Source organism: Neodiprion lecontei, chromosome 7, assembly GCF_021901455.1.
Source record: "Neodiprion lecontei isolate iyNeoLeco1 chromosome 7, iyNeoLeco1.1, whole genome shotgun sequence".
Classification (NCBI taxonomy): Eukaryota; Metazoa; Arthropoda; class Insecta; order Hymenoptera; family Diprionidae; genus Neodiprion; species Neodiprion lecontei.
This window is the reverse complement of record NC_060266.1, coordinates 16,672,050-16,696,769: the sequence shown is the minus strand read 5'-3', so window position 1 is coordinate 16,696,769 and position 24,720 is coordinate 16,672,050. Positions and strand designations below refer to the sequence as shown.

At 42.1% G+C, this 24,720-nt stretch overlaps 2 protein-coding genes and 1 long non-coding RNA gene across 3 annotated transcripts; 2 read left to right on the top strand and 1 right to left on the bottom strand.

The window, feature by feature from the left end:
- Positions 1–2,488: 2,488 nt before the first annotated feature.
- Positions 2,489–3,643, top strand: LOC107218173 (uncharacterized protein K02A2.6-like). Its single transcript, XM_015655953.1, has one exon. It carries the CDS (start codon positions 2,489–2,491, stop codon positions 3,641–3,643), a length of 1,155 nt encoding a protein of 384 aa, XP_015511439.1.
- Positions 3,644–13,619: 9,976 nt separating this feature from the next.
- LOC124295488 lies at positions 13,620–14,169 on the top strand. The gene is made up of 2 exons (XR_006905438.1): positions 13,620–13,712; positions 14,069–14,169. It is a non-coding gene; the product is annotated as an uncharacterized LOC124295488 (long non-coding RNA).
- Positions 14,170–14,693: 524 nt separating this feature from the next.
- Positions 14,694–23,254, bottom strand: LOC124295420. Its single transcript, XM_046745379.1, has 2 exons — positions 23,140–23,254; positions 14,694–16,816 (listed from the first exon to the last, which is right to left on the bottom strand). The coding sequence occupies exon 2, from the start codon at positions 15,983–15,985 to the stop codon at positions 14,771–14,773; it is 1,215 nt and encodes a 404-aa protein (XP_046601335.1). The 5' UTR covers positions 15,986–16,816; positions 23,140–23,254; the 3' UTR covers positions 14,694–14,770.
- Between the last annotated feature and the right edge of the window lie 1,466 nt (positions 23,255–24,720).

The following is a 24,720-nucleotide window of genomic DNA, read 5'->3' as shown; positions in this document are numbered from 1 at the left end:
TGTGCCAAAGAAGAATGAAAGTGTGTGCCGACATGTGTTTTTCCAGCGAAACCAAAAACCGGATGAATCGTTCGAGGATTTCTTGACGGATCTGAAAAAGTTGAGTCAAGATTGTTCGTTTGGGGCCTTGAAAGATAGCCTGATCAAAGATCGCATCATCAGTGGCATAAGAAACACACAACTAAAGGATCGGCTCCTCCGAGAAGAAAACCTGAGTTTCGACAGGTGTACGCAGTTGTGTAGAGCAGCAGAGCTAGCCAATCAGCGAATAGAAACATTGAAAACGACCGAGAAAATAGATGTCGTCCAAACAAAACAAAAAGAAAAACAGCAACCGTCCAGCAGAGGACGCAACCAGCCGCGTGGCAACAGAGGCAGAGGGCAGCAGAGACAACAGCAGCAGTACCAACAGCAGAGTGGCAGCGAAGGCCAGCCACCCAGGCGACAACAAAAGCCGTCAAAAGATAGACGCGGTAACCGAAGATTCAGATACAATTTTCTTAAGAAATATAGCAGGTAATGATCGCGCAACTTCGGATTGGTACGAGAAAATAGTATTCGCCGAAACCGGGAAAGCAATATCGTTCAAATTAGACACGGGTGCCGGAGCAAATGTAATCGGATTAAACGAGTATCGGAAAGTTGGTCCGAAAAAACAGTTCGAAGCTACCGACCAAAAATTGTCAAACTTTGACGGATCTAAACTGACGGTCGTAGGTAAAGTAGAATTGGCGTGCGAAGTTAAAGGTAAAAAAGAAAATCTTGTAATCTACGTAGTTGATTGCGAAAAAACGACACCGCTCATGGGGTTACCGAGCATCATAAAGTTGAAACTGTTAACCCGAGTAGCGAATATAAGTTTAAATAAAGCTCAGGGAACAAAGGGTTTAATTCAGGAAAATAAAGACCTGTTCGAAGGCATCGGCAAAGTCAGATACGTTTACGATTTCAAAATGAAGCCAGGATATGTAGGGAACATCGAACCTTGCAGGAAGGTACTTTTCAAAGTATTAGAGGCTTATCGAACCGAACTTGAGAGCATGGAACGGGACAAAATTATTAGACGAATAGACGAGCCAACAGAGTTCGAGAATCCGGTTGTACTTGTGAAAAAACCGGATAATTCGCTTCGAGTTTGCTTAGACCCCCAATACCTGAACTCGTGCTTGCTCAGAGAACATTACAAATTACCGACTTTCGAAGAAATAGCTTCAAAAATGACAAACGCGAAGATTTTTACAGTTCTAGACGCGTCCAAGGCTTTTTGGCAGGTTGAGTTATCGAAAGCGAGTTCAAAACTTACCACTTTCCAAACACCTTTTGGTAGATATTGCTTCCTACGTATGCCTTACGGTATTAAAACGGCTCCCGAGATCTACCACAGACTTTACAAACAGATTTTTAGTGACGTTCCGAATGTAGAAGTTTATATCGATGACATTATAATCTGGGCACAAAACAAAGAAGAGCATGACAAAATCTTGCAGCAAGTTCTCACGAAAGCTCGTGAAAACGGAGTCAAGTTCAATCTCGGGAAATGTAAAATCGGTAAAAGTGATGTAAAGTTTTTGGGTCACGTTTTCAGAAACCAAGGTATCAGAATAGATGCTGATAGAATTCAAGCCCTCACGGAAATGAAGAAACCGACTGACACAAAAGGGGTCGAAAGATTGTTAGGCAAGATAACATACGTAGCCAAATTCATCCCGAATTTATCCGATGTAACAGCCCCACTGAGAGATTTGATGAAAAAAGGAGTCGAATTTCATTGGGTAGAAGAACACGAAGTCGCGTTTAAAAAGATCAAAGAGAGACTAACAAGCAATCCCGTGTTACAGTATTATGACACAAATGCTGATTGCAAGCTGAGCGTAGACGCGAGTGGAACAGGAGTAGGAGCAGTCCTCTTGCAAAATAACCTACCGATAGCTTATGCTTCAAAAGCGTTCACGACGTGCCAAAAAGCCTGGGCACAAATCGAGAAAGAAATTTACGCGATTGTGTATGGGTGTGAGCGATTCCGTCAATTTATAATAGGAAAGCCTATACTTGTAGAGAGCGATCATAAGCCTCTGGTACCCATCTCGAAAAAACCGATAGCAGACATTCCTGTAAGGCTCCAAAAAATGCGTTTGCGGTTACAACCGTACGATGCCGAAATCACCTACAAACCCGGCAAAGATTTGTTAATCGAAGACAGCCTTTCGCGCGCGCATTTGACAAAGACGAACGACGACGATGACATAAACACGCACATCTTGAATATCGTGTTGTCCGAAAGCATGAGCGACAAGAAAAGCTAGAGTACGTAGCTGAAACTGAAAGTGACAACGAGTTACAAACAGTAATTAAACTGATCCGAACGACTTGGCCAAAAGAAATCAAAGACGTACCTGAGATTGCCAAGCCGTACCACACTTACCATCCAGAACTTTTCGAGTCAGATGGGTTAGTATTTAAGAATAACTGTGTAGTAGTACCTGGTAGAATGCGTAAAGAAGTCCTCAGCAAGCTACACTACAATCACATGGGCATCGAAAAAACTAAGAGCAGAGCCCGCGATATCGTTTTCTGGCCGGGAATGAACAAACAAATTCAAGACACGATCATGGATTGTGCAGTTTGCCAAAAATTCCAAAAAAGTCACCAGAACGAAACATTAATTTCAAGCGAAGTACCGAGTAATGTCTGGGAGAAAACTGCCGTCGACTTATTCTATTTGCAAGGACAACCGTACCTAATAATGGTCGATTATTATTCTGAGTATGTAGAGATAGGATTACTGACAAATGAATCGAGCGAAACGACAATAGTAATGATAAAATCTCTGTTCGCGAGACACGGAATACCAAAGATAGTCAGATCCGACAACGGACCGCAGTTTAGTAGCTACAAATTCAAGGAATTTGCTAAAGCTTGGGGTTTTGAACACACAACGTCGAGCCCTACTTATCCGAGAAGTAACGGGCTAGTCGAACGTTATGTACAAACGGTGAAAAAAATGCTGAAAAAAGCGAAAGAGGATAGGAAGGATCCGTATACAGCGTTGCTGGAGCTCCGTAACGCACCGATCTCCAATTGTATCGAGTCTCCCAATAGAATAATGTTTAACAGAAACGTACGCGGAGTGCTACCTGATTTCTTAGAGCATCGACGTCCCGAAAACGAACCGATCAGAGCCAAGCTAGTCGAAAAACAAACGTCACAAAAATACTTCCACGATAAACGATCACGAAATCTCCCAGAACTATCGACAGGCGAAACTGTAAGAATACAAAATAAAGACAAGACTTGGGAACCCGGATTAGTTATTCATAAAAGCGACAAGCCGCGCGCGTACGAAGTTATGAAAGAGTCTGGAACAATCCTAACGCGAAACAGAAAGTACCTCAACAGAGACCAAAACGGAAACTTTCGAGTCAAACACCCTCCAGACTATTTCGACGAACTCCCTCACAATGAGGAGACGAATCGCGAAAACGAGAACACCGTCGGCGAAACTCGTGAAGCAGAACAACAGCTTCCTACTGAGATTGCAGCAAATCCCGAAGCACCGATAAAACACGCTCCACCGCCTCGAGCAACTACTCGTAGTGGACGTGCAATTATCCGACCCGGCTATCTTAAAGATTATATAACTTAAACATTGTAACCGTATTCTTGTGCTACAAATCATTTATATTGTTAAAAAAAAAAAAAAACAGAAGATGTCACGATCGAGCTTATACGCCACCTAGCGGTGACGCCTACAGGCAGACAAATAAATATGGCTGCAGGCCGAACACGACAAAGCGTCCGCCACCTCTTTAAAGTATTTTACTATCAATAAAGAAACATTAAACACGACACGAGCACATTTATTACAGCGATCAACATCGCGTCGTCGGGATAGACGTTCAAGATCGTGTCATCGGGACAGGTGTTCAAGACCGCGTCACCAGGACGCGCGATCAAGTTCAGGGCGATATTCGGGAAGAAACGAGTCATGGGACTCTGCCAAAGAGAATGGCGGGCGTATCGCTGTTGAGAACAGACGAACGTCACATTCGCGGCATGAGCGTTGGCATCCAAGAAGCGGTTCGAGGTCCATAAACTATGATTCCGACGGAAAGAGTGGTGAACGCCATCTGCGAGATGCGTCACACTTCAGTCGTGAACGGTCCGTAGCGGCAGTACAAGGGTTAGACAAAGAGGGCGGTGAGCGCAATTCGCGAGATTCGTCACGTCCTAGTCCCCACACGGAAATGTCGGTAAAACAGGCCGAGGATAAAGAAGAGCAGTTACCAACAGAGCTCGCCGAAGCGACACTGGGGCTTTTGGGAGACGACCCATCTAAATACAATCAACCGGGTCCCGACATCCATGTGGCAGTGGCAGAGCGCTGGACAAAGATATTGCAAGATGGACTGCCGATAGACCAAAAGCGCGATCTCCAGGGAAAATATCCAACAATTGGAACCAATTTGAACCAGAAATAAAATCGGCCTTGACACAGTTGGCGATTAAGAAAGACGCGTATCAGTACGCCGCTTAAGATCAACTCGGAGCTGGCATCAACGCTATTGGCGCAGCGCTAACGAAAGTACTGAAAGCGGAAGGGAGTACCGACCGAGAAGTTGACACGCAAAAATTTATCGAACAGCTGGCCGATGCAGGCAGAATTCTATCTGACCTACATCATGAGATGACAAAAACAAGAAAATCTTTCATGATTCCGGGATTAAATCCCACTGTCAAAAATATTGCCAACGACAGTCCACGTGATGCATGGCTATTTGGAGAAAAGTTTGCAGAAAATCTCAAGGCGGCCAAATCTATGGAAAAATCATCTAAAGATGTGACTAAACCGACTGGATATCAACGAAACTTCGGGAACGCACCGCCGTCCCTCCGCAGCGAGTCACCGGGGCACTCAGAGGAAGGGACCGAAACCGAAAGACTTCCGGAACAAGGACAATCGTCGACATAAGGAGTAGACCCGGTGAGAATCGCAGGACGTGTGCGAAATTTTTTCTTTGTGTGGAAAAAATTGACCAACGATGTCTCCATTTTACAATCGGTACAGGGTTACGTTATTCCTTTTGTAAGTCAACCAGGTTCACAAGTTGAATACAGCCAGCCAAGATTAACAAATCAAGAAATTATTGCTTGTGAAGCAGAAATTGGTAAATTACTCAAAAAAGGCGCAATATCTAGATGCGAGCCGTGCGAAAAACAATTCGTTTCGTCATACTTTCTCGTGCCAAAACCTAACGGTGATAAGCGCTTTATTCTTAACCTGAAAAAATTGAATATGTTTATTTCAGCACCGCATTTTAAAATGGAGGACAAAAAGACAGCGATTCGACTATTGCGAAAAGACATTTTTATGACGACAATAGACCTGAAGGATTCGTATTTCTTGATTCCGGTTGACAAATCTAGTAGAAAATATCTTAGATTCATTTATAAAAACACGTTATACGAGTTTAATTATATGCCGTTCGGGCTATGTACAGCACCGTACGTGTTTACGAAACTCATGAAACCAATAGTGCAAAAATTGAGGTCCAAAGGATTTGAATCTGTCTTCTATCTAGACGACATTTTGTTATTTGGAGAGTCAGCACAAGAATGCCGAAAAAATATTCAAGAGACTCGGAAGTTAATTGAGAAAGCCGGACTAATATTAAACATGGAAAAATGAGTCCTTGAACCATCGAAAGAAGTGAAATTTTTGGGTTTCCTTTTTGATTCGGAAAAATTCTGTCTTAGATTACCACAAAGCAAGAGAAATCAAATATATGATCTTGCGAGAAAGTTTCAGACCATCAGTCATTATCAAATCAGGAAATTTGCCGAATTTATTGGAATTTTAGTAGCTGCCACCCCGGGGTTCGATATGAGAATTTATACATCAAGAATTTTGAAAGAGAAAAATTTTTAGCTTTGCAAAAAACAAATGGAAATTACGATAAAACCATGGAAATATCGGACAATCTAATCCCAGACTTAGAGTGGTGGACAAGAATTATAAAAGAGTGCGTCAACCCGATAAGAGAAAACCATTTTGAGATGGAAATCTTCAGCGATGCCTCGTTAACAGGCTGGGGAGTAGTTTGCGAGGGAAATCGGTCACATGGGTTTTGGAACATGGAAGAGCGAAAAGAACATATTAATTATCTCGAATTAAAAGCGGTATTTTACGGACTCAAATGCTTTGCCAAGGATAAACATTCGTGTGAAATATTGCTTCGTGTCGATAATACGACGGCGTTATCGTACATAAACCGTATGAGTAGCATTCAGTTTCCAAAGTTGTAAAATTTGTCAAAGGAAATCTGGCAATGGTGCGAGATTCGCGACTTGGGGAATTTCGCTTCGTACATTAGTTCTCGCGACAATAAAGACGCAGACGAGGAATCGAGAGTCAAACAAAACGAAACCGAATGGGAATTAGCTAGCTGGGCATATAATCAAGTAGATACAACCTTCGGGAAATTCGACACAGATTTGTTCGCATCGAACGTAAATGCAAAGTGCAGAAAATTCGTCTCATGGCACAGAGACCCAGAGGCGTGCGCGGTAGATGCTTTTACCATACCGTGGACAAATTTATATTTCTACGCTTTTCCACCATTCGCTGTCATCCTCAGAACAATCAAAAAAATAATTGCTGAGAAAGCAAACGGGGTGTTGGTTGTGCCTTTCTGGCCAACACAGTCGTGGTACCCCCTGTTTCAGAAATTGTTTGTGAGCCAACCGATCCTTTTTCATCCAGAAAATTATTTGTTAATTGATAATTGCAGGCAATTACATCTGTTGCGAACCTCGTTTTCCCTGGTTGTCGGGAAGTTATCGGGCAAGCGTTTGTCATGACAGGCGTTCCTCAAGAGTCCGTACCGGTTGTGATGGCATCGTTGTCCGATGGAACCATTAAGCGATACCGGAAGGCATTAAGTCTCTGGTGGGATTTTTGTCAAAAGAAGAGAGCCAACCCTTTTCAGGCTCCAGTTTCATCTGTTCTCGAGTTCTTAACCGTCTCTTTATCCCACGTAAAAACTTATGGGACGTTAAACTCGTATAGATCAGCTTTAGCGTTAATAGTTATAGGCGATATAGGGCAACAGCCCGTTATAAAGAGATTCTTTCGAGGTGTGGCTCAGCTACGCCCGCAATCAGCAAAATATGAAGAAATTTGGGACCCTGACCCAGTTTTATGTTATCTAAAAACTCTTTGGCCGCACGACACTCTGTCGTTTGAGGATTTGACAAAGAAATTAGTCATGTTATTAGCGTTAGTGACAGCACAAAGAGTGCAAACGCTGTCAAAAATTAGATTAAGCTGTATCGACAAGACTGACACAGAGATTAAAGTCAAGATCATAGATCGTATAAAAACTTCCGGTCTGGGGAGAAAGCAACCCTTATTGTGTCTGCCGTTTTTTGAAAAACAACCTAAGTTGTGTGTAGCTACGGTCTTAGACTGTTACATCAAGCGTTCGGCAGGTTTGCGACCTAATAACGAAGATTTCTTACTGATAACATGTAAAAAACCTCACCGTATGGCAACAACGCAATCTATACGAAGGTGAATAAAGGAAGTGATGGCCAAAAGTGGCATTGATACAAATACTTTCGGTTCACACAGTACTAGACACGCGGTTACCTCCGCGGCATATCGCAGGGGTGTAGACATCGAAACAATCCGAAAAGCTGCGGGTTGGACGGAAAAATCGAGGGTGTTTGCGCGATTCTATAATCGACCTCTGATAAAAAATATCAACATATACAAATCCATAATTACTTAAGTACAAGAATGGATGTTGTCAATGTCAACTTAAAGTTTATAATTATTATTGTACGCACCAAATTATCCTTAAATACAAATTGCATAAAATTTTGAACAACTACCGTTGATCTAGAGGACAAGACGACGTAGCATAATTAGACGATCAAACGAACTTACCTTAAGTGATGAACCCTCCCTGTTTCTCCCGCCCCTTTTGATCTATTCAAGATGCAATTTGTCGGCTTTCAAATGTAATGGCGTCGGGGCATAAGGCGCAGGGGCTTCTGGGGAGAGTGGCACCGCCATCTAGAGGCGTAGACGCGAATTTTTGGTTTAATTTAAAAATCTGTGACGGATCGAGCAACTAACGTTACTACCATTGATCTATTCGGACAAGACGCCTAGTATAATCACGATCGAACATCACTTAAGGTAAGTTCGTTTGATCGTCTAATAGTTTATCAATTGCAAAAACTAGGAAAATAGATGAGATGGATTGGAAGGAAATTAAAATTTTGTCGGAATCCATCTTTAATGATAATAAATGTAAAATAACAATCTGCAAAAATTTAATTAGAGTCCCATCACTTAATGAACGTACAGAGATAATTCGAGAATATCATGCACTGCCAATAGGAGGACATAAGGGAGTTACAAAGACATACAATAGAATCAGACAGAATTTCTTCTGGCCAAATATGAAATCACAAATCCAACAATATGTTACAGGATGTATGGAATGTCAACTCAAAAAACTAACTAGAATAAAAACTAAGCAACCTATGGTATTAACCGATACACCAGGTTCAAGCTTTGACAAAATATCTATGGACATTGTAGGTCCTTTACCTATCACTCCTTCAAACAATGAATATATTTTAACGATTCAAGATCAATTAACGAAATATTCTGTAGCAGTACCTCTAAATTCAACAACCTCAATTGATGTGGCAGAAGCTCTAATCAATAACTTTATTTGTAAATTTGGAGCTCCTAAGTAAATTCTTACTGATCAAGGTGCTCATCTTACAAGTTCATTAATGAAAACAATAGCAAAGAAATTTAAAATCAAACAATGTAAAATAACCGCTTTTCATCCCCAATCAAATGTATCTATAGAAAGATCACATCACGTTCTAACCGAATATTTAAAGCAATATGTTACGAAAAATAATAATTGGGATAAATGGTTAGACTTTGCAATGTTCTCTTATAATACAAGTGTCCATGAGGGAACAAAGCATACACCTTATGAATTAGTTTTCGGCAAATTAGCAAGATTACCATCTGAACATGAAATAATAGAGGAATTGAATAATCGAACTTACGAAGAATACCTAATCGAACTTTTCACCAAAATTAAAAATATTCAAAATCAGGCTAAAGAAAATCTAATACATTCAAAAAAAAAATCTAAACATTATTATGATAAAAAATTAAATTTGCTAAACTTGGTGAAAGGAGACCTAGTTTTTCTTCTAAAAGAACCCAAAAAAGGGAAATTTTCTAATCAATATTCAGGACCGTATGAGGTACAGGAATTATTAGAGAATCAAAATGTCAAAATTCAAGTTGGGAATAAAATTAAAATAGTTCATATGAATAAACTGAAAATGCTAAAAGGATAATTCATTATTATAACTAATTATAACTAAATAGAAATAGCCCAACGAAAGGGCAGGATTAGATATAAATAAATTTTATAACACACACATTTAAACGTAAATAAGTATAACTCGATTTTATTTCAAATAATGGAAAGACTATTAATTCAAGCAAATATTTCCTTATTATTAAATGAATGGAACACTTTGTTCTAGCAAAGGGGAACAATGAGTAAAATCATTCTTATGATCACGTTATGGTTTCCCGCCGTAACTTGGGCACTGGTGGGATACGACTGTGGAGGAACATCAAGAAACACATCAATCATCGATACGGCCAATATCGGAAAATGCGACATACCGCAGAGGGAACCCAGTTCTGAAAATATTCACGTCCAACTACTTCAATTAGCCGAATTTCATCATATAGACATCATTCAATGTAAAATTGAGATAGACAGAACAGTTTACCATTGTGGTATGCATTCACACAATTCTGTGGTGAGAAAGGGACGACGCGTTTACATACACGAAGTTAACAGAGAAGCATGTATGGGACTTTATAATTTCGGAATCATGAGACTGGGAAATAACGTCGTCTTATCGGGACTTCTTCAAAATAGAACCAACATCCGAGACGCAATTTTCACGGGAAAAATAACCGACACCAGAAGCTGTGTTGGCGCTAGTTACGACGATGGCTATGGTCAATGGGAAGATGTGATTGCTCAGGGAATAGCAAAAGTAACTGTTCAGTGCCTGAGCGTCGTTTTGTGCCCGTGTCATTGCGATCTCCGTGCGAGCCGCGCTCGAACGATTCGTCTCCGCGGGGATGCCAAATCTCGCGTAGATGAGGAGGCGAGCGCGCATCACGCATTTTTTAAAACAGTCGAGTTAAGTCGTCCGTCTAGTGACGATCGTGAGTGACGCCGTGCGTTCTCTCGTACCACGACCAAAAGACGAGAGGCCCAAATATACTCTCGTATACGTTCGCTCTACGGAGTAAGGTAGATGAGTACGGCCCGAGTGTCTCTCATTCTACACGGGACCGAGTGCCCATACACGCATACCAAGGGTCTTGCACCCTTTCATCATACAACGAGCCCGAGCGCTCTTGGTGTACCACCAACACCAATCATACTCTCATACACGTTCGCTCCTCGGAGTAAGGCAAACGCAAATCATACGAAATTCGATCGAATCGAATAAAACAAAAATCGCAATACGAAACGCACTCGAGATCGCGGTGGCATGAGCCAAACGGGCTGTAACCGGCATATACACATTCATATACACAATCGACACGTGCTTTTATACGTTTACAAATACACGTTCATACTTCGTGGGTTTTTATGCCGCAAGGCTTTTCCTACAAGAGCCAATAAACATTCATAATTCGATGGCTCATACGCGAGAGTTTTTTATTCAAGAAAACCTCAACCTCTATCCTTCACACTAATAAAAAAGGTTCAATTCAAAACTACGAGGCAACTTCGCTTATGAAGAAGCTTCGACTATACAGTAACAGTCGAAAAATATTCAGCGACGGTCAAATTTGATAAAAATGAGCTCTTTTTGAAGGATGGGACCAGGTATACGTTGTCTAATACTGATTGCTTTCGGAATGATGGATCGTATGCCTATTGGACAAACTCGCCCTCGAATGATTGTAAACTTGATCGTTATAATGCCTTGTATACCGGACCAGCGACGAAAATTAAGGAACACCAAGAAGAAGGATTTACACCAGATGTTTACACTTACTCAAGTGAAAAGACGACTTTTGCCTTAATGAAGACCACCAAATTCAAAATCTGCGGTTATAAAATCTCACGGAAAGAACATCCCAAATTATTCATTGTGGAAATTGACCCTGCAAACCCAATTAAAGCTGAAAGTAAAATTGACGCCGAGAATGTTGACATTCTTTCATATATGAATTCAAAAATCGTATAATTGGAAAAACACCTTAGTAAACAAATAACTCAAGTTTATAAGGATCTTATTAAACAAAAATGTACCCTGGAAAAACAAGTTTTACGCAACACTCTTACACTTGCAATTCACACACCAGATGAATTCGCATACAACGTCATGAAGGGACCAGGTTACGTGGCTATACGAGCAGGAGAAGTTGTGCAACTAATCAAATGTGTACCTGTGACAGTAACCGTCAGGAAATCAGAGACATGTCATCAAAAAATTCCAGTAACGTTTCAAAATCAATCGCTCTTTTTAACGCCGAAATCACGTATTATAGTGAGAAAATCAAATGTACGAGAATGCAGCGAATTGCAACCAAGTACATTCAATATCGATGGAACATGGATTACATTTTCACCGCTACCCAAGGTTATCATAGAAGCACCGAAGAAACTTACACCGATGACCAGATTATCTTGGAAGTATACCAAACCGCCACCTCTCTCTGTCAATGGAATCTACAGGAAGAGGACTTGGAAAGCTACCGCGACAGAGTAATGTTCCCGATCGAGAAGCCAGCCGTTCTGAACACAGTTGCAAGGGGTGCAACTGGACATTCCGTATCTGGTACGAAAATCTCTTTATCCGGCCTACTGGACAAAAATTCTTTGAACAAAATCGCAGAATCTACATCCCGAAAAATTTGGAACGGGTTCATGATGTTGGGTACCGTTAGTTCTGGAGTAATAGGAGTTTATTTCATAATTCAATTAACAAAAACTATAATCAACGTCGGAATCCATGGATATACCCTGCACACCATTTATGGCTGGAGCATACATTTGCTGGGGGCGCTACTCAGTTCATTAACGATCCTGCTAACGCATTTGGGAAAACCCCAATCGCACAACAAGAACAATGAAGACACTTCTACAAAAGAGCAAGACATGGAAAACCCACCGATCGTACCTCATTCGCAAGCAATAAAACTTATTCCCACCAGTGTGCTTGAAGATCATCTACGTGAACATCAAATGTTAAACACACGTTTAACATTTGAAACGGAGGGGGGAGGTGTCACATCCTCGATGTCCTCTGCCCCTACCCGCTAGTTTTATTTTTTATTACCTTTCAATTTATCATTGGATACATTTATATTTTATATTTTTTATTTTTCATTTTAAGTCTCCGTATGCATTGCATGCATAACACCCTAAATGAACACCCTAAGCTATCAACAACCTTACTGTTTAGACAATTCTTCGGGACAATCCTTACCCAAACAGACTCGTATATACAAACTCTCTAAGAGGGACCAAATGACCTGAACACGTGCAACGGATAGATCCGTATGGGTCTATCTCAAGTGTCTGGGCAGTATTGGCCTGAACATAAAATAAGGATATCTTTATTATATAAAAACCACAGCACGGAAATTCTTACCCGCACGGGTGGAAAAGGCGGGATAGTTAATGATAAATTCTCATGCTACACCGTACCCGATGGGTGGGGGTAGTCTTGACAAATGAAAAAACTCAAAATTTTATCAGGACCTCCTGATTGGTCCAGCATCCCTCAAGGATACTGGTAACCAATCAGAAAGTAGTTTAGACAAAACCACGCGAATCTTTTAAAGAGTAGTCGTCAGAGAGAGTTAGCCATCAGTAGTCGTCAGAGGGTCGTCATTCAGTCTTTAACAAGAAATCTTTCTCTCAGTTTCTATTACCAAAGAATCCAATCACGTCAGGCGCTAAGCGAATTCCGTGTTATTTTACTTAAATATAAACTTTCTTTCACCATAGTACATAACTAAAACCATTTTAACCATCTCCATAAACATAAATTTAATAAACGTATAGTTGTGTTTTAAAACTTATGTCATGAGTAAACCAATCAATTACCTTTAAGGGGAGAAATCCCTTTAGAATTTTCAAAAAATCGATTTTTTTTTTTACATATTTCGAAAGTATAATACCCAAAGAATATACTGACCAAAGGAAATCCCGAAATAATCAATATTTGCGGAGGTATCGTATATGTATAGTGTAGAGCGCAGCGACAGCGTGCGGTCAGGTAGCGAGTCGGGCGCTCGGACCGTTAGAGGCGGAGCAACCTTCACATCACAATGCTCCCTTATCTACCTTTTTTTTGACCAGGCAGATGTTTCGAGAAATTTTATAAAGGGGACATTATAGATATATCCATATAGCGTGAAACGGTAGGTATACGGAACGATACGTTGCCCGAAAAGCAGATTCAGTTTTGTTTGAAATTTTGTCACGAACGGCTGAGTTTACCAAAGTAAAATGCCAAACTATCCGAAAGGAACGCAAGGCAATATAACCCGAAAATGTGCTTTTCGAGGAGAGGAAGAAGAAGGTCTGCTGTACGCGCCTGGCATCGCTGAATAATCGGTAAGTCACTACAATCACTAGTTTTCACATGTTGAAACTTTAAACGCGATTATCTCGAAACAACATTTTCAAAAACTGCTCGTGTTGTAGCTCCAAAAGTTATCGACCGATTTCGATGAAGTTTTGGGAGATCACACTCAGTAATATTATCGGAAGGCTGTACCTAAAGTTCGAAAGGTAGCGCGTAAATAAATACCTTTTTAGGGGTCAAGTATGTCGAAAAAAAGGTCGAAAATTCGACCCTTAGAATAAAAGGGCTCCCAAATTTTCAATTTTGCACTTTGTCATCATTTTTTAGGTACATCCTTCCCCTTAATATGTCAATAAACGAATAACACTTGTTAAATCTTTTTCAGATCAACAGCAAAAGAGTGACAACTGCAGCACTTTTCGATGTCACGGAAAACAGGCGTCCCAAGACCCTTAATAACGCCGCCATTTTGTGTATGATCGCAACTAAAAAAAATTATTTCTCACCTTGAATGCTTCAATAAAATTATGTTGAAATTTGAAAATTATTAGATAATTTTTTCCCCACTAAAAAAATTATCGAAAAATACCTATTTTTCACGCTTCCAAAGGGATTTCTCCCCTTAATGCATTCATTCAATTAATCCATCTAGTATAATTATTTATCCTTTCTTTTGAAACCCCACAAGTAAAGTTACACAGTTTACAAGCTAATAAAAGCTAAATAATCAGTCATTAACACCGTTGTCATGCAAATATTGCGCAACGATTACATATGTATTTATATGTTTATTCAAACAGAAAATTGAGTGATAATTGATAACAACAAATGGTAAGAGGAAGCGTTAACGTTATATTATATTTAATTAGACGTGCGTTACGCCTGGAAGCAGTATTGAGACTGCTCACACGGCCTCTCGCCGGGCTCGGCGACAGTGCATATGAAGTGCATAATCGCGTAATTTGAGCACTGCTGCCGATAAGAAAGCCAAGCGCATAAGGCGGGCTACGTTGCATGATAAATTTTGTACTCATCTAAATGATCCCCGGCATGTTCCTACGAGAGGATATAAAACTGTTACATTTCATTAGAAATGTTCCAGCTCCATCACATCCCCCGACGAAGACAAAGGCGCGTCTCTGCGGCTTCTGATTTCTCGTAGGATTCTTTCGTTACGTTTGGCCTGTGTCTCAATCCTGCGTTTTAATTTCCTTCGTTCTACTACTTCCAAAGCAGAGGGATTCCTTTGGCAACAATATCCGGTGAACGCCGAAATATAGGTGGGTATATTAAATTTCCACAGCAAGAGTAGAATAGAAAAGACGGATATCGTTCCAGAAACGGCAGCTATTGATGGGATCCCTATACCTTTGAAGTTAGCCCATGTATTGTTGACCTGAAGGGTCGCTTCGTTAGTCGCGAGGACACTCTCAAGGTCTAAAATGGCTTGTCCTTGATCCTTGAGGGTATCCAAGTTAATCACGTGATGCAATACAATTTCCCGGCCTATTACAAATTTGTTTAGCGGGGAAATGGTATCTGCATGGATTTCTGTTAATTGAGAAGTCATATGTTCTACGATTAATTTGACTCGCGTTTTCAAAGTTTGAAGTTCGCAGCTCTGATTCGTGGTTATCAGGGATGGCTTGGTGATTTGAATAATAAAAGTCTGCATTGAAGCGCATGTTATGGTTACCTCAATTGGCTTCGAAGGTAAGATTATTTGCGATCCCTGCGTTCTTATGTAAGCAATATCTGTGACGAGAAAACGACTCAGAGTGCATCCTCGTGGTATGGGATCAGTTATTTTCTCACAAAGTTCAATAGTATCGTTGCGATGTCCCACATCGCGGTAATCACCAATGAAATAATCGGTTATCTGTTTCAGTTGAGAAAATGTGACTTCTCTTATAAAATTCTTACGTACTAATTTCAAAGCATATGTTGGGTTAAGCGTTACATAAGTGTGATTTATTCTTACGGGTACCGGGGTATTCTGAATTATTACCCAAGGTTCCTTTTCTAAGTAAGGCACTGTGAGTATATAGATAAGTTTGCCTTTATCTGTGGTTATAGTTAAATCACTTATTTTAATAAACTTCTCGTAATTTTCCTCCTTAATAGGTATTAGTGTCTTTTTGTCATTGGCGTCGAAAGCTTGAAGAGCTGTCATAAGCTCCTTTGGAGTAAAAAGGGTGTTATCGATGATACCATGCCTTCCTAATTGCACGGCAGTCATTACCAGGTCGATTAGTCGTTGCAGTTCCTTAATTTCAAATAAACTTAGAGTTATAGCTTCCATGTATTCCTGATAAGCAAGCGTTTCGTTACCTTTTATCTTTAATGATTCTAATTGTCCCCATACAGTTTCCAAAGAGTGTTTAAGTTTGAGCTGATTTGTATTCAAGATATTAATTTGGACTTGATTGATGTGCAAGGACTTGGTTACAACAAGATTTAGAGTGTCCGTTACATTTTTTAGTGAGGCTAGATTTTTAATTAATTATTATTTCCATTAATTATTTCCAACTCATCCGCGTCAGCAGTTCCATAGATTGATTTTTGGATTGTTCCTAAAAAGTTAAATATTCCTCTTTTCGGTCTGATGTTTGGCGTGAGATAAGTTTTCCTTAGGGGATACATTTCATTTGCCAGGCCCGTCAGAAGGACATGTTTTCCAAATACCGCCTCAGCTTCGCGCGAGGCTTCGTGAGTAACATCGCTCGACGCGAGCGCTTTCGGAGTACTTGTTTTGGTTCCGTGGGATTGAGATTCCCTTAATTTAGAGGGGCGGCGCGTCATTTGAAGAATAGGCGCACCCAAGTCTAAAATGACTTCCAAAATATTCTTGTGTGACGAGGCACGGGCAAATTATAAATCTAAAGCGTCCAGGGCGGACTGGGCGAGGGATCGCTGACCAGGGTTCCAATGGTCCAGATAGGTATCCCGTATCGTCTGGAGGCCTCCGAGTTTGTCGTGAATGTCGAGTAATGGTTTGGTGAACCCACTTGCGTCAATGGATTGGAATATCTTCCATCTTTCCTGGTACATGTATACTTTGCCCACTTCCTCCTGGAGTGAAGTCCCATAGATAACTGAGACATCGAAGTAGGCTAGGGACAGACTGCTACACCTATAACAAAAGAAACTAAGACTCTATTCCATGGAGATCCAATCGTTACCCTGAGCCCGTTTTAGTTTAATTCTAGGGATTGGATCGTTTTCCCTTGGTCCGGTGTCGTATTCGTAGTACGGTTTAGTATTATTCAGATGGGTTTTCCAATAAGACGCTGTGGAATCATCCGCGGTTTTCTTATAAGTGATGTTTCCTTTTTGTTCGTTCATCTCGACGACGACGAATGGTCCATTCCAAATCCTTTCCAAGGCGTTCTGTCGCGTATGGTTCTTGATCATTACTTTATCTCCCACTTGATATAAAGGAGTTTGTCGTCGTGTTCCTTGGTCCACTTGTTTTTGGTTTTTCTCTCTGGATTTGGTAAGCCAGACCAGAGCTTTCTCGAACCGTTTCTCCCATTTTTGTATCCACAACATTTTCTTACTAATCACGGTTTCCAATCGGTTTTCGCGGAAACCGTCAGGATTGTTGGCTTCGTGACAGAACATAAGGTTGTGAGGCGTTTCACCTGTTGATTGATGAACGGAAGTGTTATAGGCACGTGCCATTTCTATTAAAACCTTGTCCCAAGTGTGTATTCTCTCTTTGCAGGCAGTTCGAATATAGTCTTTCAAGACACTATGCATTCGTTCTATAGAGCCGTTCGACTGCGGGTGATATGCAGTTGTGGTGATATGTTTGAAATTATAGTGTTCGAGAGAGGAATCGGTCAGCTCGTTACAAAACTCCTTTCCCATGTCCGTCAGGATTACTTTGGGGCACCTGAAGTTACCTATCCAGTACTCTAATAGAGCCTTGATAACTTCTGTCGCGGTTTTGTTCGTAAGTGGGGGACATTTAATGAATTTAGTTATTGAATCCTGCATCGTGAGGATATATCGGTGTTTATTCCAAGATTCGACCAGAGGTCCGACGATATCTATTGAAATTTGATCATTAGGTTTTTCAGCAAAGGTTTCGAAAAGAATAGCGGGTGATTTCATTTGTATCCTTTCCTTTTTATACATCTGACACGTGGGGCATGCCTGGATAAAGGAATTGATATCATTCTCCATACGTGACCATACGGCCGTTTCTTTTACTCGGTCAATTGTTTTTGCTAGGCCGAAGTGTCCATTGATGTTGTGAGCGCTGGCCATGATTTCTTTCTGTTGCTGTTTGTTAGGCACATCCTTTCTTGTCAAGCAAAATGATGTGTCTGCACCTGAGTCCTGACGTATCCTCTTGAGATCTTCGATGATCGAATTGGTTTCTTCTTTGGTGGTTTTCTTAGGGTCAATCCAAAAGTATATCTTTTCGTACCTTTTCGGATGAATGTAGTTTCTGAGTTTCTCACGTCTATCAGTCTGATTCTTTGGTATAATCAGGGTGTTGTCAGAGGCATCCTTTTCTTCTAGGGTAATCTTCACCCATTTGCCGTCCTCCCCTTTTCGATTTCGGTTGGGAACGAGTTTGATGTGAGATTTTGTTCTGCCTGTTGTGAGTGACAATCTCTCGATGTCAATGTGGCGTGCGGCAATATGGTGGACCCACTTGGGATTCCTATCAATGGGTGTGATTTCGTATAGTCCCTTTTCCAATTCGGTGAGTTTTCCGAAGATCTCTTCCTTTGTGCGAAAGACTCTAGATAACTCATCCGCTACTACGTTACTTTTTCCCGAAACATGTTCTATCAGGAATGAGTATTCCTCCAATCTTAGTCTCCAACGCAGCAGGCGTTGACTGGGGTCTACGCAATTTTTCAGCCATACTAGTGCACGATGATCGGTGCGGATGATGAAGGGTATATCTGGTGTATTGAGCAAATATACTCTTAGTCTCTTGACGGCCCATACAACAGCAAGCATCTCCTTCTCCGTCGTGCTTTAATTCCTTTCCGCATCATTCAGGGTTCGAGATAAGAAATATATGGGGTGGCCGTCTTGAGATAGTACCGCTCCAATTCCATCGTTTGACGCGTCGGTGGTTACGACGTATTGTTTAGCTGGGTCTGATCTCACAAGTATCGGTGGTATGACCAACTTTTCTTTCAGGGTTTCGAAGGCTTCTTGGCAGGCTGCTGACCAATCCCATGGGTGTCCTTTCTTGTTAACCTTGTTAATGGTTTCGCTAACATTGAATAGTTTTGTATGAACTTTCGGTAATACCCCGTCAAACCAAGGAAGGATCGAATCGTCTCAACGTTGACTGGAACGGGTAATTGTTGTATCGCTCTGGTCTTTTCCGGATCTGGTTTGCTCCCTTCGTCAGTGATGACATATCCGAGGTATCTCACTTCAGTTTTCATGAAGGCGCGCTTCTCTGGCTGGAGTTTCAGGTTACATTGTCTTAAACGCTGAAACACGGTTCTTACATTTCGATGGTGTACTTCCTCCGTTTCACCAAAAATTATTACGTCATCAATGTAGACGCAACAGATCTTCTGATTCAATCCTCTCAGCGCATCGTTCATCATGCGTTGGAAGGTCGCAGGAGCGTTCTGTAATCCGAAAGGCATTCGTTGGTATTCGAATTGCCCGTCGGGGGTTGAGAAGGCAGTATATTTCTTGGAGTTAGCAGCCATGTTGATCTGGTGGAAACCTGCGGCCATGTCGACAGTAGTAAAGAACTTGGCCCTGCCCATGTGATCGAGTAAATCCTCGATTATTGGTATCGGATAAGAATCCTGAACGGTAAGTTCATTAATCTTCCTGAAATCGATCACAATTCTATACTTGGGCTTTCCGTCGGGGCCCGGTTTTTTGGGTACAACCCAAACTGGCGAGTTGTATGGCGACTCGGATTCTGTTATTATTCCTTGTTTCAACATTTTCTCTACTCCCTCTTTTACAACCTGCTGGTGCAGCTGTGTGCTGCACGGAAACTTTTCACATTTACAATGCGTTGAGGATCTGACAACTCGATGCGATGTTCAGTCATTGAAGTTCCATTGACCATGTCTTCCTCCTGTAGGGCAAAGATATCGCTGAAATCCTGAAGAATACCCCAAATTTGTATGACAGTATGTTGGAGCGCCTGCTCTCTTTCATCACGTGGTTGTTGCCATACAACCGGGGTTGACATACTCTTTACTCGGTGGACTTGGACGTTCTCCAGTCCGAGCTCGATATCTTCGTCTTCAGCGGTGGTGATGATTCCATAAGCCGTACCATGATTGTTCGTGTGTACAATCTGCACCGGGATATTTTCCATAGGCATTCCGTCTTTATAGACCATGCGTAACATGAGATCGAGATTCTTTTCGTCGGTATCGATGGCAATTTTGTTCACCGAATTTGGTTTAAATCGAATTTTTCGGTCGCTACTAAGGTGGTGTATCTTATTCTTCAGGGTGAGCGTCGAGGCATTCAACTGGAAATCTCGCCTCCTCATAAACGGGTTTCCCATGATTCCATCTACTTCGTCAGGCAGATAATCGTCTGGTATAACGACGAATTCGTCCTTTAGCCTCATGTGAGTTAGTACAGCAATTTCATTCGCGGAATTTAGCGCTTTGCCAGTCTTAAAGGACATTTTGCGTTTGATAATTGGACAAATTTGTTTATCCGATGGATAAATAACCTTCCGTTTTATGAGGTTTATTGATGCACCTGTATCGACCATAAGGACTACACCTTGCTTTGTTGCTCCAAATTTTATTACAGCAAACTGTAGTAACCCCTGTGAAACTGAACATACACGGGCTCCTGTTGACACTCGTCCTCTAGTTCGTCCTCCTGTCCCTCTATTTCCTCTTCCTCTGACTGGAGTTCCTCTGACGTGCAATTGACTTGGTCGTTGGGCGGTTTGTCTTTGAGGCTGGCGTTTTGAAAATTTGCGTCTCGCTTATTGCCGTTAGTATTACGGTGTCGGTCGTTCTGTGGTCGGCGCGGAGCGTAGCAGTTCCGGCTGTAGTGTCCTCTGGTTCCGCAATTATGACATTCTGCTTGTTGTTCATGGGCGGTCCGATGTGTGTTACAGGTGTGGCATTCACATCTCTGGAGTTCTTTATCTTCATCTTGTTCCGCTTCATCGTGGTGGTGGACAGACGCTGGTGGTCGAGGAGTTGACCTTGGCGAGTTCGTCGAGGTTCTTTGTTGTACCTGGAATCTTCGCCTATCTAATGCGCTGCCTGGCCCGTAAATTTGGGACTTGTTCCAAAACGTGGGTTTCAAGGCTGTGTCGTTACTGTTCATCAGCTGTTGTTGATGCATTCGGAAATTCAATTCCTCGACTTCGGCTTCTTTCGCGGCCTTCTGGGCTTCTAGTAACTTGAAGTACTGACGGTTTTTGACTTGATGGAATATCCTCGGATTAAGTCCGTACAGATAGTACTGGCACACTCTATTTTCGAGGTCTTGAAGATTAGGATCGATGTTCGCTCGTAGTTGTTGATTCGAGAAGGCAGCTACGAGGTCTTGGTAGATCTGATTGAATTTGAGATTGTAGGCGTCCACAGTGTCGCCCTTTTGGCCTGTTCTGCCAAGCTCCATTTCCAATGTGGTGGCACTTTTCTCGACAATAACGGCTGATCTTATGACTTCGAGTAAGGTTGGGATTGTACGAGGTCTCCTCTGGTTGATGGTCTTCTGAAGAGCTCCTCCTGTCTTCAAGCTGATTACCAAGCTCAAAAACGGGAAACGTTGGGTTGGCATAACTACCATATCGGCGGCTTTTACTTGCATGATCCAAGCGTGTACGTCTTCGCCTGCTTTTCCTTCCAGTCTGCAATCAATCATCTTGATGGCTTGAAACGCAGGTAGGAAATCTTGGATCGCATAGGGCTCGTCCGCTGGGCGATTTGGTTCTCCGGGGTATCTTCCGGCAGCATCGGGGCGTAGGCTGACATCATTCAAGTAAGCTTCCGTTCGTGCATACGGGCCTGGGTCTCTTGGATTCCGAGGGGGAAGCACGTCTCGGGGTGGCGCAGTTGCCGGTAGTTGAATTCTTGTTTGGTTTCTTCACGCGAGTTCCTCAATGTTCCTCATTATCTCTTGCTGTTGGCGTAAGGCTTCGGGATCACTCAGCAACTGGGACATATTGAACGTCACAGTGTCCGGACGACGATGTGGTAAAGTAGCAGACATTTCCAAGGCTCTTCGAAGTTCATCCTCTTCTTGCTGTTCTAGACGACGACGCGGGACGTTGTTACGGGTATTGCTACCAGTACCTCGTGGGATTTCGTAATCCGTCGGACCATTAGGCCACTGTGGACTAGGCCTTGGTGTAAGGCGTACGTTCGGCATCCGTGATAAACGTCGGCTTTCCTCGAGAACGCGTTGCAGTGTCGAATCCGTATCCGACAAGATATCATGGTTTACATTGGCTCGCGCGGTGGAGAATCGGTCGTTTTCTAATGAGCGATTTTGGTGAAGGATCGGTATTGGCATTGCATTTATACCTTGATGGTCCGAGTCTGAATTAGCTGGGGAGCCCACCTCATTGATGCGCGGTGTCGGTGGCAGCAATCGGTTTTGAGCGAGCCCGTATAATGCCGAGTAACGTGGTGGGTTTGTTACGGTTGAGGAAGCTATCTGAGTAGGACCGTCCACCTCTGATTCAACGAGACGCGCGGTATCTAGTTGAATTCGCGGTATCGCTCCGGTATGGTTTCCGGGCGGTCTCAAAATATTAGAAACATTGGTATCATCGCTAGTTGTTAAGCGATAATAGTTATTGATTGCTTCTCGATTGGTATTACTATTTGTAAGAGCTTCCTCTTGACGGTTTTCTTCGGTTAATTGGTTATTCGGTTGTTGCATTTCCTGAAACATTTGGTTGGTGACGCTTTCAAGCGTGTCTTCGGGACGCGGAACTGTTTCAGAGTTTCGATTTATTTCTACATTATTGCGACGAATGAAGTCGTGTTCACGGCGTTCTTGATTTCTCAATTGAATTAAACGGGTAACCTCTTCTATAGGCAAATCTTCGCGGCGAGCAAGTTGACGCGCAGTTAACCTCTCTCCGTTTAATTGCTCTAGACCAAGACGGTATCTGCCCATTGCAGTTAAATCATTACGTTCGGTGGCTTCTTGTAGCCTATTCGCAAGCTGAGTCGTTTGGTTCGTCAAATCCCAAAATCTCTCTTCCAACCGGGATTCAGAAGTGACGGATTGTCCATCTTCTGCAGCCTCAACAATAGTGGGAGGTACTGCCGTTCTCCGGTCATTGTTTTCGTTCACGTCCATTGTGAATTTATTTTTAAATTTACCTTGAGTCAAGCTTTGACTTTATTTATTTGAATGATTCAAGTTTGACCATCAAATTCTTAGTTTCGATCACGATTTGTCCTTCGATAAGTTTATGGTGACTCGAGTAAGTAACAAAATGCTTGTACTTACGCTAGGAGTAGCCAAATTGAGGTGTGAAGCATCACACTCGAAGATCGTGGCAGCCGTCGGTACGAGGCTTCGATGTCCTGGAGTCTCTGACAGGCACCGGGGGCAAGAATATGAGAGCGGTTCGAGTCTGAGTGTCCTTATTCTCACTTCACTTCACTTAGATGGTTTAAACGCGAAGTTTATTGTATCTAAGGAGTGCAGAATTTTATACTTGCTTCCTTTCCAATAAATACACAAGTTCACTATGGGAATTGTCCAGTGTAGAATCAGGCGATCTACACTCAGTCCCTGGTTATCAAGCGGTCTACACGCAGTCCTTGATTGTCTACGCAAGGCGGCCTTTCACTCTATTCCTTGCTAGGTACAATTCGTAATAATTACTTATAAACGCGTAGCCGAAGGTTCGCGCGTGAATTTATTGGGCTTATGCACTCACTTCCAAAGTTCGTCACAATGATCCGGCCGTTTGATACGCGCGCCGCGTTCGTTGGTTTAAACCGGATCCTGGCAGGATCGCCAAATTTGTCATGCAAATATTGCGCAACGATTACATATGTATTTATATGTTTATTCAAAGAGAAAATTGAGTGATAATTGATAACAACAAATGGTAAGAGGAAGCATTAACGTTATATTATATTTAATTAGACGTGCGTTACGCCTGGAAGCAGTATTGAGACTGCTCACACGGCCTCTCGCCGGGCTCGGCGACAGTGCATATGAAGTGCATAATCGCGTAATTTGAGCACTGCTGCCGATAAGAAAGCCAAGCGCATAAGGCGGGCTACGCTGCATGATAAATTTTGTACTCATCTAAATGATCCCCGGCATGTTCCTACGAGAGGATATAAAACTGTTCCATTTCATTAGAAATGTTCCAGCTCCATCACACCGTATTCAGTCCTCGCCGAGCAGGCAGAGCCGCCCCACAGAGCCCGAATCAACAGTTAATAACAAAAGGTAAGTGACCATTTTTATATCAAAGCCAGTTCAATTAAGAGGGAAAACGGTGTCAAAATTCCAATAATTTATGTCCGGAAAAATTAGTCTGAACTAAGCGTTATACTTATAGAGTGGTTTGGTCATCAGCCAACCCAGCCCATAACAATAGTGGCTATGACGCTAGCGCTGTAAATGGTAGCAGCAGCCAGTATTTGTAATCGATGAGTTTATTGACAAATTTATTGATGAATAGGTTGTGGTGGTGTGGGTTCCTCGTAGATGGGGGCACACATGCACGGTTGGCTCGGCTTATACACAGTGGATAGAGTCGGCACAGATATACACCTGCTCATCTATAATGCGCGCAGCAGAGCGGCACGATACACTCGCTCACAGCTCATCGGAATATATGCCGATGTACATGTGGATTGAATCAAAATGCGCAATGGATCGGCGCGTCAACCAAGAAACCGGCACTAGGCCCCTGTCAGCACCGAATCAAGTCAAAAATGCAGTAAGAACCGGCCTTGCAATGTCACCCCGTTCACAACGTTTGCAATCAGTACACACTGGAACTGATATTGACCACTCTGCACACCTAGCTTCAATTATTAGTGCCAATCCAAAGCATATAATTTC

What these genes read in the sequence shown, in the direction of transcription:
- LOC107218173 (XM_015655953.1), top strand. Translation starts at nt 2,489, where the DNA reads ATGCGTAAAGAAGTCCTCAGCAAGCTACACTACAATCACATGGGCATC.
- LOC124295420 (XM_046745379.1), bottom strand. Translation starts at nt 15,985, where the DNA reads ATGGAAGCTATAACTCTAAGTTTATTTGAAATTAAGGAACTGCAACGA.